The 15,302-nt window shown below is 35.5% G+C and overlaps 1 protein-coding gene across 2 annotated transcripts; it reads right to left on the bottom strand.

Annotated features, from left to right (window-relative positions):
• Positions 1-4,811: 4,811 nt before the first annotated feature.
• On the bottom strand, positions 4,812-14,657 carry LOC113299270 (homogentisate phytyltransferase 1, chloroplastic-like). Of its 2 annotated transcripts, XM_026548272.1 has the most exons (14): positions 14,501-14,657; positions 14,300-14,400; positions 14,004-14,051; positions 13,489-13,766; positions 13,267-13,350; positions 13,088-13,162; positions 11,855-11,938; positions 11,616-11,705; positions 6,246-6,347; positions 6,056-6,151; positions 5,827-5,898; positions 5,645-5,740; positions 5,310-5,414; positions 4,812-5,208 (listed from the first exon to the last, which is right to left on the bottom strand). In XM_026548272.1, exons 2-14 carry the CDS (start codon positions 14,382-14,384, stop codon positions 5,167-5,169), a joined length of 1,257 nt encoding a protein of 418 aa, XP_026404057.1. In that variant the 5' UTR covers positions 14,385-14,400; positions 14,501-14,657; the 3' UTR covers positions 4,812-5,166. The 2 variants fall into 2 exon arrangements, with proteins under 2 accessions (XP_026404057.1, XP_026404056.1); XM_026548271.1 differs by having other exon boundaries at positions 14,300-14,617.
• Positions 14,658-15,302: the final 645 nt, after the last annotated feature.

Genomic DNA, 15,302 nt, shown 5'->3' with positions numbered 1-15,302 from the left:
TTGACATTACTTGCAACAAAAAATCAGTTATTGACTTGTACGCTTTGAAGCTCAAAATCAGCTCATTTGGATTGTGCAACTTGTAGACAATACATCATGTATAGTTCAAAGCATTTTGGAACCAAACAAAATTTGCAGTTATCAAGCTTTAGAATTTTAAAGCGCCAGATGACAAGAAGTAGTCAAGATAACCTGCCAACACCTTTACTCAATAGACAACATGTCTTGGAGACCATTTTTATTTGCCCCATACACTATGTTCTCTCAATGGCTTGTTCTTTTTCTTCTTTTACGATAAAAACTAGAAAAAAACCAAATAATTGATTACCAAGTCATCGGAATGATCTTGATACGAGAAATTCAGATATGCTATTCTATTTGTACTGGGAAATTAATAATGTACACCTAAACCACAAAACACCTGTTTGGATGATGATCATTTTTAGGGCTGTTCATGGTCGGTTTTGGTTCGGTTTCTAGCCAAACCAAAACAGAAACCAATACTATTGGTTTCTAAAAATCTAAACCAAACCAATCCATTAACCATTGGTTCGGTTTCCAAATGGTTCCAGTTGGTTTCGGTTTGTCCCAGTGGTTTTTGGTTAACCAATAATTATATCAAACCAAAAAAAATATACAAATTTACAGATAAAAAAATCGTAGTTGCCGATAGTATTGGTTTACACAAATATACAGACAAAAAAAATAAAAAATAAAAAATATCAAGAATAGTTAAAGCTTACTCTAATTCTAGAGATCAAAAGAAGATATATAATATATCTTAATTTAGTTATTGACAAATAAAAAAGAAGGAAGACGGGAAGAAAAAAGTCGAGTAGCAGCAGCTGTAGTTAGGGGTGGAGAAGGGAGGCGGCTGAGAGAAAGAAGAAGAGTATCATAATGAAATATTAGATTTAGAGTTTCTATTTATCCTCTAAATCAATGGGTAGAATCTAATACTTGTAAATCGACGGTAGAAACTAAGTTTAAAAATTAATCGGTTTTCCAATGGTTTTTGGTTCGGTTTTAGAGGTCAAACCAAGCCAAAACCAACACTATCGGTTTTCCACTTTTTACACCGTAACCAATCCATTAGTAAATGGTTCGGTTTGGTTTTTTCCTAATTGGTCTGGTTTGGTCCGGTTCCAGCGGAAAACCGAAACGATGTTCAACCCTAATCATTTCTAATTTGTTGCTGTTTTTGTTGAGAACTGTCAAGAAGATAACATTTTTTTCTTTAGCTATTTTAGAGTTATTAGCTTTTCAGTTATCAGAAGGAACAATAGTTGACATTTTTACAAAAACTAATTCACATTATTTCAACTTAAGAGGTATTATCATCCTTAAAAATCATTTACATTAAATTAAGTTTTCTCATTATCTTTTATTCTTTTGGCTTACACTAATTCTTGCTTTAGTTATTGCCTTTTGCTAATAATGACTTCACCAATAAAACATGTAATCCCTGTGACCTAAAACTCCCTTTATTTCAGGGTTGTTAGCTCCATGGCATGCACACATCAATTCATCAAAGCCAAAAAAGTTCATCATTTTGCTTTGCCCACCATCATACTATATGTTTAGTAGTCATCTTAGGATATATAATCATCATCAATCTCCTAGCTTTATCTAAAACCTACTTCACTAACTTATTTTGAAAACAAACCTTTTTTTTTTTTTTTTTTTGCTTGATGTCTCATCTTTATAATCTATGTTAGATGGATAGTTTTGTTTTTTTGATCAATAATAGAAAATTCCACCCTGACAGTTTTTCTCATATGGAATTTACCAACATGGAAATGCTTTAGATTTTTTTTGGCCAAATGCATGTATTATCACAAGCTAAGGAGATTATAAAGGAAAAAAAAAGAGAGGCAAAGGGTTGTATTTGAATATATAGATGAAGTGAAAAGTGACTCTAATGGTGGAGGATGACTCTCATGTGTTACCTTTTGTAAAGGACTCTAAACTGCCCATGCTTCATGACAAGGGTCTATTATCTCTCACTCACTCACTCGCTCACTCACTCACTCACTCACTCACTCTCTCAGCTTGTGAAAGCATTCATTCACTTTTCTATCATTAAAGAATCTAAACAAGTAAGAACTTGTTGTATTTGAATGAAGGGGGGGAAATCATCAAGTACATAAATTTTGCAGGACTCTTTTAACACCACCCACTTGGCCTAGAGGGAGAGAACAAAAGCAGAAGCTTTGCTCAACTTTACTGTTTGGCCCCATCTCTTTTTATGGATTCCATGTTTATATATACATATATGTATGCCTACCCTTTTTTTTGTGTTTATATGAAGATTATATGCTGAACAGAGAGTGGTGAAGATTGGACGGAATGGTTTTAGTAGTGACTACGATCAAAACCCTAGAAATATATGGAAAATTGCCATCTCAAAAGTAGGAGGAAGATTGATTCATGGGTTTCTTTCTTTACATGTGAGTACCCATTTGGATAGGTAGTGTCTTTGTCTTCCATATTGGGTTTGTGGGCCTATCAAAACAAAAGATTCAATACTATTAATTTCATATATATTGCCCTGTCATAATTTCCACACACAGACATATATATATCTAATATATATATATATATTATATATATATATATATATTCGGCTATACATGTATAGCCTTATTCTAAATGAAATCAATACATAAACCAATATATTCTAAAGCAGTATTGATGAAGTGGACCCTTGCTTTTGATACATGGAATATATGAGAAATTATTAGCCATCGAAGGGGCTTCTAGCCAGTAGCTAGTGTATAGTAGTAGTGCATACTTGTTTGAAGATTCTTCAAGCTTTGGTTCCATGTTTCTACCAAGCTATTCAACTTTTAATTTTGCACATCATTGACAAAGAAATAATTGTGATAGAGCAAGGCATTTAATCTTTCACCCTTAATCTTGGAAGACTAGTTCATAGCTTGCCCATTCTTGATATAGTATCTAGGATGATAAATGCTTGAAAATGGTAGTTGCCAATGACCCTTTCGAGAATCTCAACCTCGAAAAATAAAACCGACGTACAAGGAAAAAGAATGCTCAATGACTCATAACTCTACAGATGTTATGTCCCATGATCATTAAAATCATTGTTGTAACCTTTCGGCGATTAATTTTTTCATTCCGGGACTAACGCATACTTAGAAACTAACTTTTAAGCATGAAAAGGTTGATTGAATTTGAAGCACCCCTAATGCACAAACGTCTCTTCTGAGACATGGTAAGAAAACAAGTGCCTATACACTCTTTTTAGTGTTCGAAGTCACTTTTGAACTTTTTTGTACGAAGATGCATCTCTAGTCAAGTGGTGGGTTAATACAGCGATTTGAGTTAGCAGGAAAAGACCAAGTTTGATAATTTCATTTTTGACAATGTTATTTTTTATCGGAGTAGTAGGTGTAGAATTCTTTTATTATGAAATTTTACCACGTGTTTGATCTCTATTGTGATGATATAAAGATAGAATGTAAGAAAATAACAAGATTCTAGGATCCATAACAGTACTAACTATAGGCAAGTGGTGATATTGGCAGGATAATAGTACTGCCATATGATGATGATTCATGATAGATGATGATAAAATCACTGGGCCTAGCTAGAAGACCGTTTACCGGTACGGCCATCCATGCACAGTTAAGGGTAAATTGAAACGGTCCCCCTGGAATCTCATTCTAGTATAGTGCAACACTAGGAAGATAGCACAAGAATGGTCCCCTAGAACCAAGAACAACCATTCATGATCCATCTCATAAGGCCATAACCAACGTCCTTGTGTAATCAAGTAAATAACAAAAAGACCCTTGGAAGCATTCTTCATGAAAAAAATTTAGGTTACCTTTTTGTAGGCTGCCTGCCATTTCCAGAGGAAACGTTCCAAATTCTAGAGGAAATGTTCCAAAAAAATCTTATTTTTGAAAGTTTTAATACTTAGGAATGAAGATAGTTGGCATTCAAAAGCTAGAAGACTGTTAGATAACATTTTGGCATGGCGGTGACTTTAGAGACCCAGTGCCACCAAGTTCTTTAGTCAAGAGCCCTAGTTTCATATTTGAGACTTAAGAAACAAACGGCAACTAGACTTGGCCAATGTAGTCCATAATTTTGGTGGGTCTAAGATTAAATGAGTCAACCTTATTTGGTGGCATGGGGTTTACCTTCGCAATCTAGCCACTTTGTTTGATTAGTTGGTAGTTGCGCTGGCTGCGAAATTACACTCAAGGGTTAAATGGATTATTAGCTTTGTGAATACTACTCCATGGTTGTTGGTGAGGGCAATTGAGATCCATAATGAGTAGTCAACGGATAATCTCTTGGTTCGTTCAGTCCTGTAAGTATGTTAAATGCGTTCAACAGTTGGATGATCCATATCATTGTCAAACAAATTCATGATATATACTACTACTACCCAATCAGACTTGAAACTCATGAGCTGCAACCATAATTTCAAGTCACATCAATAGTCAAAAGAAGCTACAAATTTTTTCTCTAAATTCCTTCACAATCTTCTCTTTATGATCATTCATGTTTGACTTACTTGCTACTTATTTTTCAAACGTCTTTAGAAACTTTCAAAAGATTGATTCACCAGACACTAATGATGAAGATGGGTGAAAAGGACCCATTTTGGCATACATGTGAATTAGGCCTTAAGATCTGGGCCTCAGACAGAGCCCAAGACAGTGAATTGAGATTTTATGTCAAGATTGCTGAGTAGCACTACTATGATTGCTTATGAGTCTTGGTTTCATACCCAGAATTATTGTCAGTGACACAAAATATGTCGAAACAGAGAGTTTTGGAAGTACTAATGAGTCATTTCAATTCTGAAACTATAGTTGGTGACACAGGATCGCAAAATAAACAATTCGAAATTCAATTTGGAATTACTTGATCCGGTTTCTACGAGCAATTGTACATACAGCCTAGTCTTTCTGACTAATCTAGTGGTACATATAGGCTCTACATGCTTACAGCTTAGCACAAAATGAGCATAAATATGAACCCAGGTCAATAATAGTAATACATCAATACTAGCCTCTAGTCACCTTTATGTATGTACCTTTACTTGCTGATTTGCATCCATTGGAATGAAAACACCAAGCTTAGCAAATATGGAGATCTATGGAGTAGTTTTCTGGTTCAAAGTTTTCACCTCACTAGTGGAATGAGCAAGTACTCCGCGTAAAAGAGCTGACAACAGAAAACCAGAGAGATAGAGGGATGTTAGAGCCTTTGGCTGAAACACTTCAAAATGGATTAGACAAAAAATGACATGGGAAGATTGTAATTACCTGCCATATAAACATGTAAAAGGATGTTATTGCAGTTTTACTCTTTAGATCGATAGATTTGGCACGTAACCAGAGAATCGAAGCTAAGATAATGTGGCCCAAAACCTGTGACAACAAAGAAAATTTGGAGTTAAAACTCATAATTACGATTCTATACCAGCCTATGTAGGGTGCGATACAAGAAACATCGAGACTCAACCTAGTCCACAAGCCTAGACCAAAAAAAAAAACAGGTCGTCTTCTTAAAGTTGCCAACTCAAGTCTTATTCAACTTTAAAGCCCAAGTGTGATCACATAAATAATATTTTTGGAAAAGGAAAAGTTGAACAAATTACAGTCACTAGTTTACTCCAAGGGCTTGAAGAAGATGCTCCAACCAATATAGCCACAGCATAAGCCATCTCAAGGAGGTATACACAAATCCAGAATACCTGTTCAGGGATATGACCCATAAATCATCAAGTTCTTTTAAGAAGAGAAAAGAACAAACGTGAGAAGGTGTTTAATGACAACTCACACGCTCTTGACCAAGGCGTACAGTGAAAGAACGAATTCCAAATATCTTGTCTCCAACAATATCGGGTATGTCCTACTCAACAACAAATTAAAAACTGATTAGAAGCCCTTCAAAATTAAAAAGCCTATGAATGTTGAGGAATTGCATCTTCATCTCAAGTTTCAACCATCTAGTTTATGAAATGTTTTCAAGAAAACAGAAAATCTCACTGAAAAACTAGAGACTGTACCTTGAATAAGGCTATCACAACCGAGAAGAAGCTCATGAATGCAGTCGCAAATATCAAAGGCCTTGTAAAGAAAACAGGTCTTCTATAAACAAATGTCTGCATATTTTTCAAAAGTCAAGATCTACTACCAACAGTTTGGTTAAAACCGTTCCATAAACTCCTTTTCTTTTTATTCAGTTTGGAAATGAACCTGCATGTGCAAGAAAAATGCAAGTTGTACAATCACAGCTCGAACAGCTAGGATGCACATTGCTGCAACCAACGCAAATCTCTTCCATCGCAAGAATGGCAGCTGCAAACACAAAGAACTGAAATTGTTCACACCATCGGCATCATATCACATTCCTATTGTCTCGTACATGTAAAGTCGATCAGACATACAATTGATGGCCTAATATTGTTCATTGAGTTTAAGCCAAGACGCCTTTCACTTGAAATTTTAATGCAAGGACACATCAACATGAAAATTAGCGCTTCAGTGCGTGTACTTGCTTCAACTATCCAACGACTCATTGCATGTTCAAAATAAAAATCTATGGTCTACTGGCATGTTATTTTAGTACTCTTCATACCATGATCAATTCGGATTTCATATTCTTAGCATCTAAATTTTTCCTTCAAAGTGGGTTTGAATATTTTGAATAAGCATGATGCAATTAGGAGAGGCCAAGGGGAACAAATACCCCAGATGATTATGATAAGAAATCCCCAATTACTTAGATTCCTAATTAAAATTAGGGTTAGGGTTAGAAATCCCTAAATTCTCTTGTTTTAGGCATTAGTTTATTTTTGGAAATTGTTCTATTTTAAGAATTTTATTTTAGATTCCTAGTTATAGAAATAGTTTCCTTTCTAGGTTACCTTTCCTTAATTTTATAGTTCAGTGGCCTATATAAGAAGGTCTAGTGTTATTAGTTTGATTATCTATGAGAATTATAAGTTTGTTCTAAGTTTCTGTGTTCTTTTAAAGTCTACTCTGCTGGCCGTGGGTAAGAACTATTAAGTTCTTATCAATTGGTATCAGAGCAGGCGTATCCTGTTTATGACCAAAACTCGAAAATTAAAACAAATAATTACGGAGAAGCAATTAGGTGAGCTAACGGAGAAGCTGGTGAGATCACATCAAATCAAGCTTTGTTAATTGAGAGGATCGGCCAGCTTGTGGAAAGCAAAGCAGTTGGGAATAATGAGGGACAAAACCAATCAAAAAGAGGAGGTGAGCGATTATATTTTTCTAAGTTTGATGGATCTGATGTAGAAGGTTGGCTCTTTAAGGCTGCACAATATTTTGAGTATTATGAAACACCTGCTAATCAGAAAATCAAGTTGGCAACATGTAATTTAGATGGTAAAGCTTTACAATGGTATAGGTGGTTGAAGAGAACTAAACCTGTAGTTATTTGGGGAGAATTTGAGAAAGCCATTATTAGCCGTTTCGGTATTACTTCATATGAAGATGCAGGAGCAAAATTCGCTAAAATTAAGCAGTCAAACTCATATGTAGAATATTGTGAAGAATTTTAGTGAGCTGTTTTCTAAGTGGATTAAAAGACGAGGTAAGACTAGAAACTCAATCCCACACTCCTATTAATTTACATGATGCAATGGCAATTGGAAGGTTACAAGATGAGAAGGTAACATTGCGAAAACAATCATATAGAATAGCACCAAAGACACATAGTGTTGTTAATATTAGTAGACCTTTTAATTCTAGAGCACCTATATCATCTTCAAAACCCATGACAGAAACTCCAGTTGTTAGAAGATTAACTCAGGCTGAAACTGAAGAAAGAAGAAAGCAACAACTACGTTATAACTGTGATGAAAAGTGGCACCGAGGTCATCGCTGTAAAACTCAGACATTGTTCTTAATTGATAGATATGACAATCAGGATGAAGATGAAGGTACATATGAAGTTGCTATAGAAGAAGAATCTGAAAAAGAAACCGTCGAGATTTCTATGCATGCACTGGATGGATCATTAGCTCCACAAACCATGCGGGTACAAGGAGAAATTAAGAAGGCTAAAGTTACCATACTTATCGATTCTGGAAGTACCCATAATTTTGTTGATTCTGCGATACCTAAAAGAATGGGAATTAAGACAATTAAAGATGAGACTTTTGAGGTGTTGGTAGCTAATGATGCTAGAATGACTTGTGAAGGAAGATGCTTGGATCTGGATTATAAGTTAAATAAATATGGGTTCAAAGGAACTTTTTATGTATTGCCACTTGGGGGATGCGATGTGGTTCTGGGAGTCCAATGGTTAGAAACGTTGGGTCCCATAACTTGGAATTTCAAACATTTAACCATGGATTTTAAGAGGGATGGTGAACGTATTCGACTAGAAGGAGATAAGAAAAATAAAGTAAAGTTAGCCAACATCAACAGCATCCAGAAACTCTTAAATAAGGGATCAACTGGGTTCTTTTGCAAAATCAACCAATGTTCAGAAGCACAAATTAGTCAAGAAACACCAGGGGAGATACAAGAATTAATTGAAGAGTTTGGTGAGGTGTTCTCGGTACCCACAATGCTGCCACTTGTGAGAAGCCATGATCACCGCATAACGTTACAACCTGGGAGTGCTCCAATCAATGTACGACCTTACAAGTACGCACATTACCAGAAAGGTGAGATCGAAAAGATTGTTAAAGAGTTGGTAGACTCAGGATTAGTTAGGCCAAGCACGAGTCCTTTCTCTTCTCCTGTTTTGTTAGTTAAGAAAAAAAATGGCACTTGGCGTATGTGTGTTGATTATAGAGCTTTAAACCAGGCTACTGTCAAGGATAAGTTTCCTATTCCAGTCATTGATGAGTTATTAGATGAACTACATGGAGCTTTATTCTTTTCGAAGCTAGATTTAAGATTGGGTTATCATCATATTAGGATGTATGAACAAGATATCTACAAAACAGCTTTTCGAACCCATGACGGACACTATGAATTCCTAGTGATGCCGTTTGGATTAACTAATGCTCCATCTACATTTCAACATCTTATGAATGATGTGTTCAGAAATCAATTAAGAAAATCTGTCTTGGTTTTCTTTGATGATATTCTGATCTATAGTCCTACCTGAGAAGCACATTTATTGCACCTTCGTGAAGTATTCCTTATATTAAAAAGCCATCAACTTAAGGTCAAATTAAGTAAATGTTCTTTTGGTACTGAGAGGGTTGAGTACTTGGGTCATATCATCTCAAGAGGAGGAGTGGAAGCTGATCCTAGCAAGATACAGGATATGTTGGACTGGCCGTTACCAAGAACTGTCAAGGCATTACGAGGATTCCTAGGTTTGACAGGATATTATAGGAAATTTGTACAAGGTTATGCTAATATTGCAGCACCACTTACAAAATTGCTAAAAAAAGACGGTTTTTTGTGGAAAAATGAAGCAACAAACGCATTTGTTAAATTGAAAAGTGTAATGACATCCACACCCGTGCTAGCATTACCTGACTTTACAAAGACCTTCATTATTGAAAGTGATGCTTGTGGAGTAGGAATAGGTGCGGTTTTGATGCAAGAAGGTAGGCCAATTGCTTTCACAAGTAAGCCACTTGGACCTCGTCATATGGCTTTGTCCACTTATGAGAAAGAGTTGTTAGCAGTAGTTCATGCGGTTACTAAATGACGACCTTATCTAATTGGGAGAAGATTTCTTATTCGAGTAGACCAACAAAGTTTGAAGTATTTTTTGGATGCTAGAGCTGTAACACCGGCACAACAAAAATGGTTAACAAAATTATTAGGCTATGACTACGCGATTGAGTACAAGAAGGGGTCGTCTAACAAGGTTGCTGATGCACTTTCTCGAAAATTTGAAAACGGTGAAATTTTTTCCGTAATTTATGTTAGTTGTGCTTGGATGGAAGACCTATTGGCTGAACTAAAAACAGATCCGTGGATCACAAATTTCATCTTTAAAGTGAGTCAGCCTTCTTTCGGCAAGAATAACTTTACCGTACGAGATGGTTTAGTTTACTATAAACAACATCAACTAGTGATAAGTCCTACTTCAAGGTGGAAGGCACAACTACTAGCTAAGTTTCATGACTCTCCAATTGCTGGTCATGCCGGAGATTTGAAGACAGTAAAACGTTTATCTAAGTTGTTCTACTGGTCTAGAATGCATAAAGAGGTGAGAGACTACATTGCTTGCTGTGATGTTTGCCAAAGGAATAAATATAGTACTCTTTCTCCAGCAGGATATCTTCAACCATTGCCGATTCCTACTACAATAGGGACAGATATATCCATGGATTTTGTTGAAGGGTTGCCAAAGTCTAAAGGGATCATTGTGATTCTTGTAGTGGTGGATCGACTAACTAAATAAGCCCATTTTCTTGCATTAAAACATCCATATACAGCCACATCGGTAGCCCAGAAGTTTTTAGAAACAACCATCAAACTTCATGGATTTCTTCAATCTATAGTTCTGATAGGGATGTTGAATTTACAAGTAATTTTTGGCAAGAGTTGTTTCGCCTACATGGAACTCAGTTAAGAATGAGTTCCTCCTATCATCCGCAAACCGACGGTCAAATTAAAGTGGTTAACAGATGTTTGGAAGGTTACTTACGGTGTTTCGCTGGAAATAAACCAAAAGGATGGTCATCTTGGTTACCATGGGCAGTGTATTGGTATAATACATCCTATCATACTTCAACTAATACTACACTGTTTGATGCTTTGTATGGCATTCCTCCTCCGGTATTAGCAACTTATTTACCAGGAGAAGCGAAAACCACAACTTTGGATGAGGCAATAACCAAGAGGAATGAAGTTTTATCAATGCTTAAGGATCAACTTCAAGTGGTGCAGAATAAAATGAAGCTAAGGGCAGATGAAGGACGTCGGGACGTTGTATATCAAGTTGGGGATTATGTGTATCTGAAGTTGCAGCCATATCGGCAAAATTCTAATGAGCAAAGGAAGAACCAAAAATTATCTCCATGATATTTTGGACCTTATAAGATTTTGGAGCGTATAAGACCTGTGGCTTATCGATTGGACTTGCCTAAGGAGTCAAAGATACATTCGGTATTTCATGTATCGTTTCTGAAGAAGGCTTTGTTTCCTAACACAGCTGTTGGGGATAATCTACCAGAAGAAGAAGATGAGGTTGATCCAGTAATCTCCATGATTGAACTGATCCTTGAGGTCAAGGAAAATCTTAAGGGGGAGGGAATGATAAGAAATCCCCAATTATTTAGAATTCTTAATTAAAATTAGGGTTAGGGTTAGAAATCCCTAAATTCTCTTGTTTTAGGCATTAGTTTATTTTTGGAAATTGTTCTGTTTTAAGAATTTCATTTTAGATTCCTAGTTATAGAAGTAGTTCCTTTCTAGGTTACCTTTCCTTAATTTTATAGTTCAGTGGCCTATATAAGAAGGTCTAGTGTTATTAGTTTGATTATCTATGAGAATTATAAGTTTGTTCTAAGTTTCTGTGTTCTTTTAAAGTTTACTCTGCTGGCCGTGGGTAAGAACTATTAAGTTCTTATCAGATTATTGTGAGAGTTAGTCCAAGAAAAATGCAAATAAACTCACATCGATTGAATATGCTGTTCCAAGTATAAAACTGACAAAAAGTGCCCAAAATAATGGCCACGAACCAATAACCCATCCAAGACCAAAGCTCTGAAAACAAAAAAGTAGATTCATTAATGTTGCCATTAGAATCATTGAAAACCTCTCTAATTTAAGAGATCATTTGACCACTTTACCCATTATGTATTTTTAAATAATAAAAATAATTCAAAAATATTTCTAACTGCAACATCAAATACCATGGCGGCGAAAGATGTAACAATCATGATCCCTGTTCTAACAGAATACTCTCCCGACGCAAGAGGAAGATATGGTTTGTTAACCTGAAACATAAAACACACTCTTAAAGTAACATTCAAAACTACTAAATATGAAGGCTCATACGTAATCCTTAAGCACAACAATTTTAACATCCTTAAAAAGAAGAAACTAAATATAAATTTGTGGTCCTTCTTTATGCAACGGTAACGAATCCTTGGATAGCTTGTCAGAATTAGCACCATTAACCAATAACACCAGGTAGACATGACGCATACACAAAATTTAACCTTTCAAAAACCAATGATTTAGGAGCCTCAGGTGATTCCTACATTAAAATCACTTTCGGCAGAACAGTTTAACATGGCAAACTTCGTTGAAACTTGCAATTAGTATCTTATCAAAGCACATCATAATTCAACTTAATGATGAACAAAGTGAGGACAGACTGACGTGGATAGGCAACAAATTGGCAGGTAATTTACTGCAAAGTTATATTACAATTAGCTTCGTTATGAAAATAAAGGTCCTGCTAGATTTATACATCATAAAAGGGTATGGTCAACCTTATCACCTATAAAGGTTAGTTTCTTCATCATATGCTAAGCTGGTTCTGGAAAGATAGTTACTCAAGATGTGATTCATATAAAGGGGTGAAAGATCCCATGGGTAAATCACTACTATCTGTGTATAAATGGGGCAGAATTTGGACACCTTTTAATACATTGCGTTCAGGCTTGGAAGGTGTGGACACACTTTCTGAATGAATCTGGGTTCATATGGGTTGTTCCTAATGACATTATAATTTTGTTCTCTAACTGGCCAGTAACTAGAAATGGGGATACAAGGTCTGTTGTATTGCTATTGTTTTTTGCCTTTGGTTACAGCAGAATCAAATAGCCTTCCACGGAATCAGCCATGGAGAGGAGGATACGATAAAGGTGATCAACAAGACGGTGCCTTGTTGAATTTATAATAAGTCTGCATTTAGTGGTAGTTCTATGGATGATATTGTTATTTGATGGAAGGAGGCGATTCTCCAACCTTCTTATGTGGGGTGGGTTTGTGATGCCATTTTGTGGTGAGGATCTGTATTTTGTTATTGCGGGAGGTTTTGATGTTTTAAATTCTGGTGGCTTTCTTTAACTTCTCTGTTGAAGGGAAGGTCTAAGTTCATAATCATGTACTTGAGATCCTTTCATAGCATCAATTACCTTGTCTATCTCGATGTCAGACAACTGATTTAATCCCACAATGTAGATATTCATCAATAGTGCGGGAACAATGGCCTGGCAAATAGAGATTCAAAAGAAAACAAGAAAAATAGATTAATTAAACACGTCCAGTTATGTGATGGAAGGCTTTACTAAATGAGCAAATGTAATGGAATTACCTCCAATACCCCAGTTAAGAACAAAGGTGAAACATCTGACAACCTCTCCACAGCAAGCAGAGAAACTGAGATTATACTCAATGTCTGCGCAATATATAATAAAAATAAAAATTTAGCAGTTTTTTCCGTTTATTGTTGCAGAACAGCTACAAAAGGGAACTTCAGTGATCTAGAACTGAAGTTTTGAATATTTAAGGTATTCAGTTGAAATAAAAACTTAACTGTGCCTATAACCGTGTGAGGCCGTGAAAATCGATAGAAAATATCGATGGCAGTTTGTAAGGGCTTCTGGGTGCTCTTGCTATTACCAGATTTTTCAGGCTCTGATTCTAAAGACTGTCCAGAAGCTGCATTCACGAGACCATTCTTGCAAGATCTCCCATTAAATTCATCACTGCTTTTCAAAAAATGACTAATAGGATATCTTTGAGAACTTCCACTACTATAGTTAGTTAAGACGTTCCGTGCTCTTGAGCATGAAATTTGTACTGGTGCAACACCTATTAGTAATAATGGTTGGGTGCTGTTAGATTATGATCAGGGGAAACCAAAGCAATCTATGTTAAATGCTAAGCAGTCAAATAGAGCTTGGTAATGAACTCGGATATTCGTAAATGCTAAATGGAAAATAGGTTTCTGTAGATTCAGAATCATCACATGCTATAAAGATGTAAACAACAGTAAGCACTGTAAAGAGTTCTGGACTCAAACTAAATGTGAACACATTTGAAACTCACTTGGATACTGAACAGCCTTGAATGCATCGCATCTCCAACTCTTTGTAGCTATAAATCGAGAAGATAGTTAGAAATTCCAATGGAAACTGAAATCTCAAGCCCCATAAAGTTCAAAACCAAAATAAATAGTTGCTTGAATCAGATAAAGTTGATTTTGATTTATTTTTTTTTCTGTTTTTTAGGGTTAATTAAACAATGATAAGAATTCATCAGAAATGTAAGTGAAAAGTTAAAAGATTATACCTTTAGAGAACAAAAATGAAGTTAGAAATGGATTGGGATAGAAAAGATTATACCTTTAGAGAAGTCGAAAGAGTTAACAATTCTACATGAGAGATGTGAAGAAGGTTTTGAATGCGCTCCCAGAAGTAAAGAATCCATTGGGGCTTCTTTTAATCTGATGATGGTGATGAGGAAAAAATTTAAGAACTAATTATTTATTAAATCTTGTAGATTTCTAATGATTTGGGTTCATGGAAGTGTTTATTCACTTTCACCTGTGAGTGTGGAACCCGCGCACTCTGAGATAGAGAGTGAGAACACTGTTTCAGCTATGGTGAAATGTGCCAGCGCGGCATATTCTCTTCTCTTGTTTTTCACTTCAAAAGAAAGAGAGTGATTCTAGGCTTACCGAACGGAAATCCGAATGATAAAGTAATTAGCAAGGGCATTGTTTGGGACTCGTTTTATCTTGCTCACGAAATTATCAAGACTTCCCTTCGATGTGTTTGTCGTTTGCGAAAGAAAAACTAAGTGAGCTATAAAGGTTGCGACTAAATACGAAATGCAATTTCTCATTTTTTTTTTTATTGTTGTTTGTAATTTTCCATGACAGTGATTGATTTATTCTTTTTTTTTTTGAAGGATTATCCTTGTCTCTTTTTATGTTTCGAGTTGGAACAAATTACTATAATTCGTCCCCGCTGGCAAATCAGTCGATATTTTTCACAAATTTTACGAACAGAGACTCTTATTTTCATATTTGTCATTCCTTACCTTAATTCCAAATCTACTCCTTAAAATGATTTTGGATATGAATGCACACAATAATAATAAAACCAAATCTACTCCTTAGAATGATTTTGGATATGAATGCACACAATAATAATAAAACCCTTTTTTAAATATAAACTCCCTAAAATATCTAACTATGACTATTATTAAACAACTTTCGATCGGTAACTAAAACTTCTTTTTAACAACAAATAGAAATATGAGCTGGATTGCGTGGCCAAAAATTATGTTGCCAAAAGCTAGAGGTGGTATTGATATAAAAAATTAAAACTTATAAACTGGGCT

This window comes from Papaver somniferum, chromosome 7 (assembly GCF_003573695.1).
Source record: "Papaver somniferum cultivar HN1 chromosome 7, ASM357369v1, whole genome shotgun sequence".
In the NCBI taxonomy this organism is placed as follows: domain Eukaryota; kingdom Viridiplantae; phylum Streptophyta; class Magnoliopsida; order Ranunculales; family Papaveraceae; genus Papaver; species Papaver somniferum.
The sequence above is the reverse complement of the archived record's forward strand: the minus strand, read 5'-3'. Positions and strand labels throughout refer to the sequence as shown.

What these genes read in the sequence shown, in the direction of transcription:
- LOC113299270 (XM_026548272.1), bottom strand. Translation starts at nt 14,384, where the DNA reads ATGGATTCTTTACTTCTGGGAGCGCATTCAAAACCTTCTTCACATCTC. An exon ending in CAAGGCTGTTCAGTATCCAA is followed by an intron (nt 13,767 to 14,003) that starts GTGAGTTTCAAA and finishes TATTACTAATAG; the next exon opens with GTGTTGCACCAGTACAAATT. An exon ending in CTCACACGGTTATAGGCACA is followed by an intron (nt 13,351 to 13,488) that starts GTTAAGTTTTTA and finishes TATATTGCGCAG; the next exon opens with ACATTGAGTATAATCTCAGT.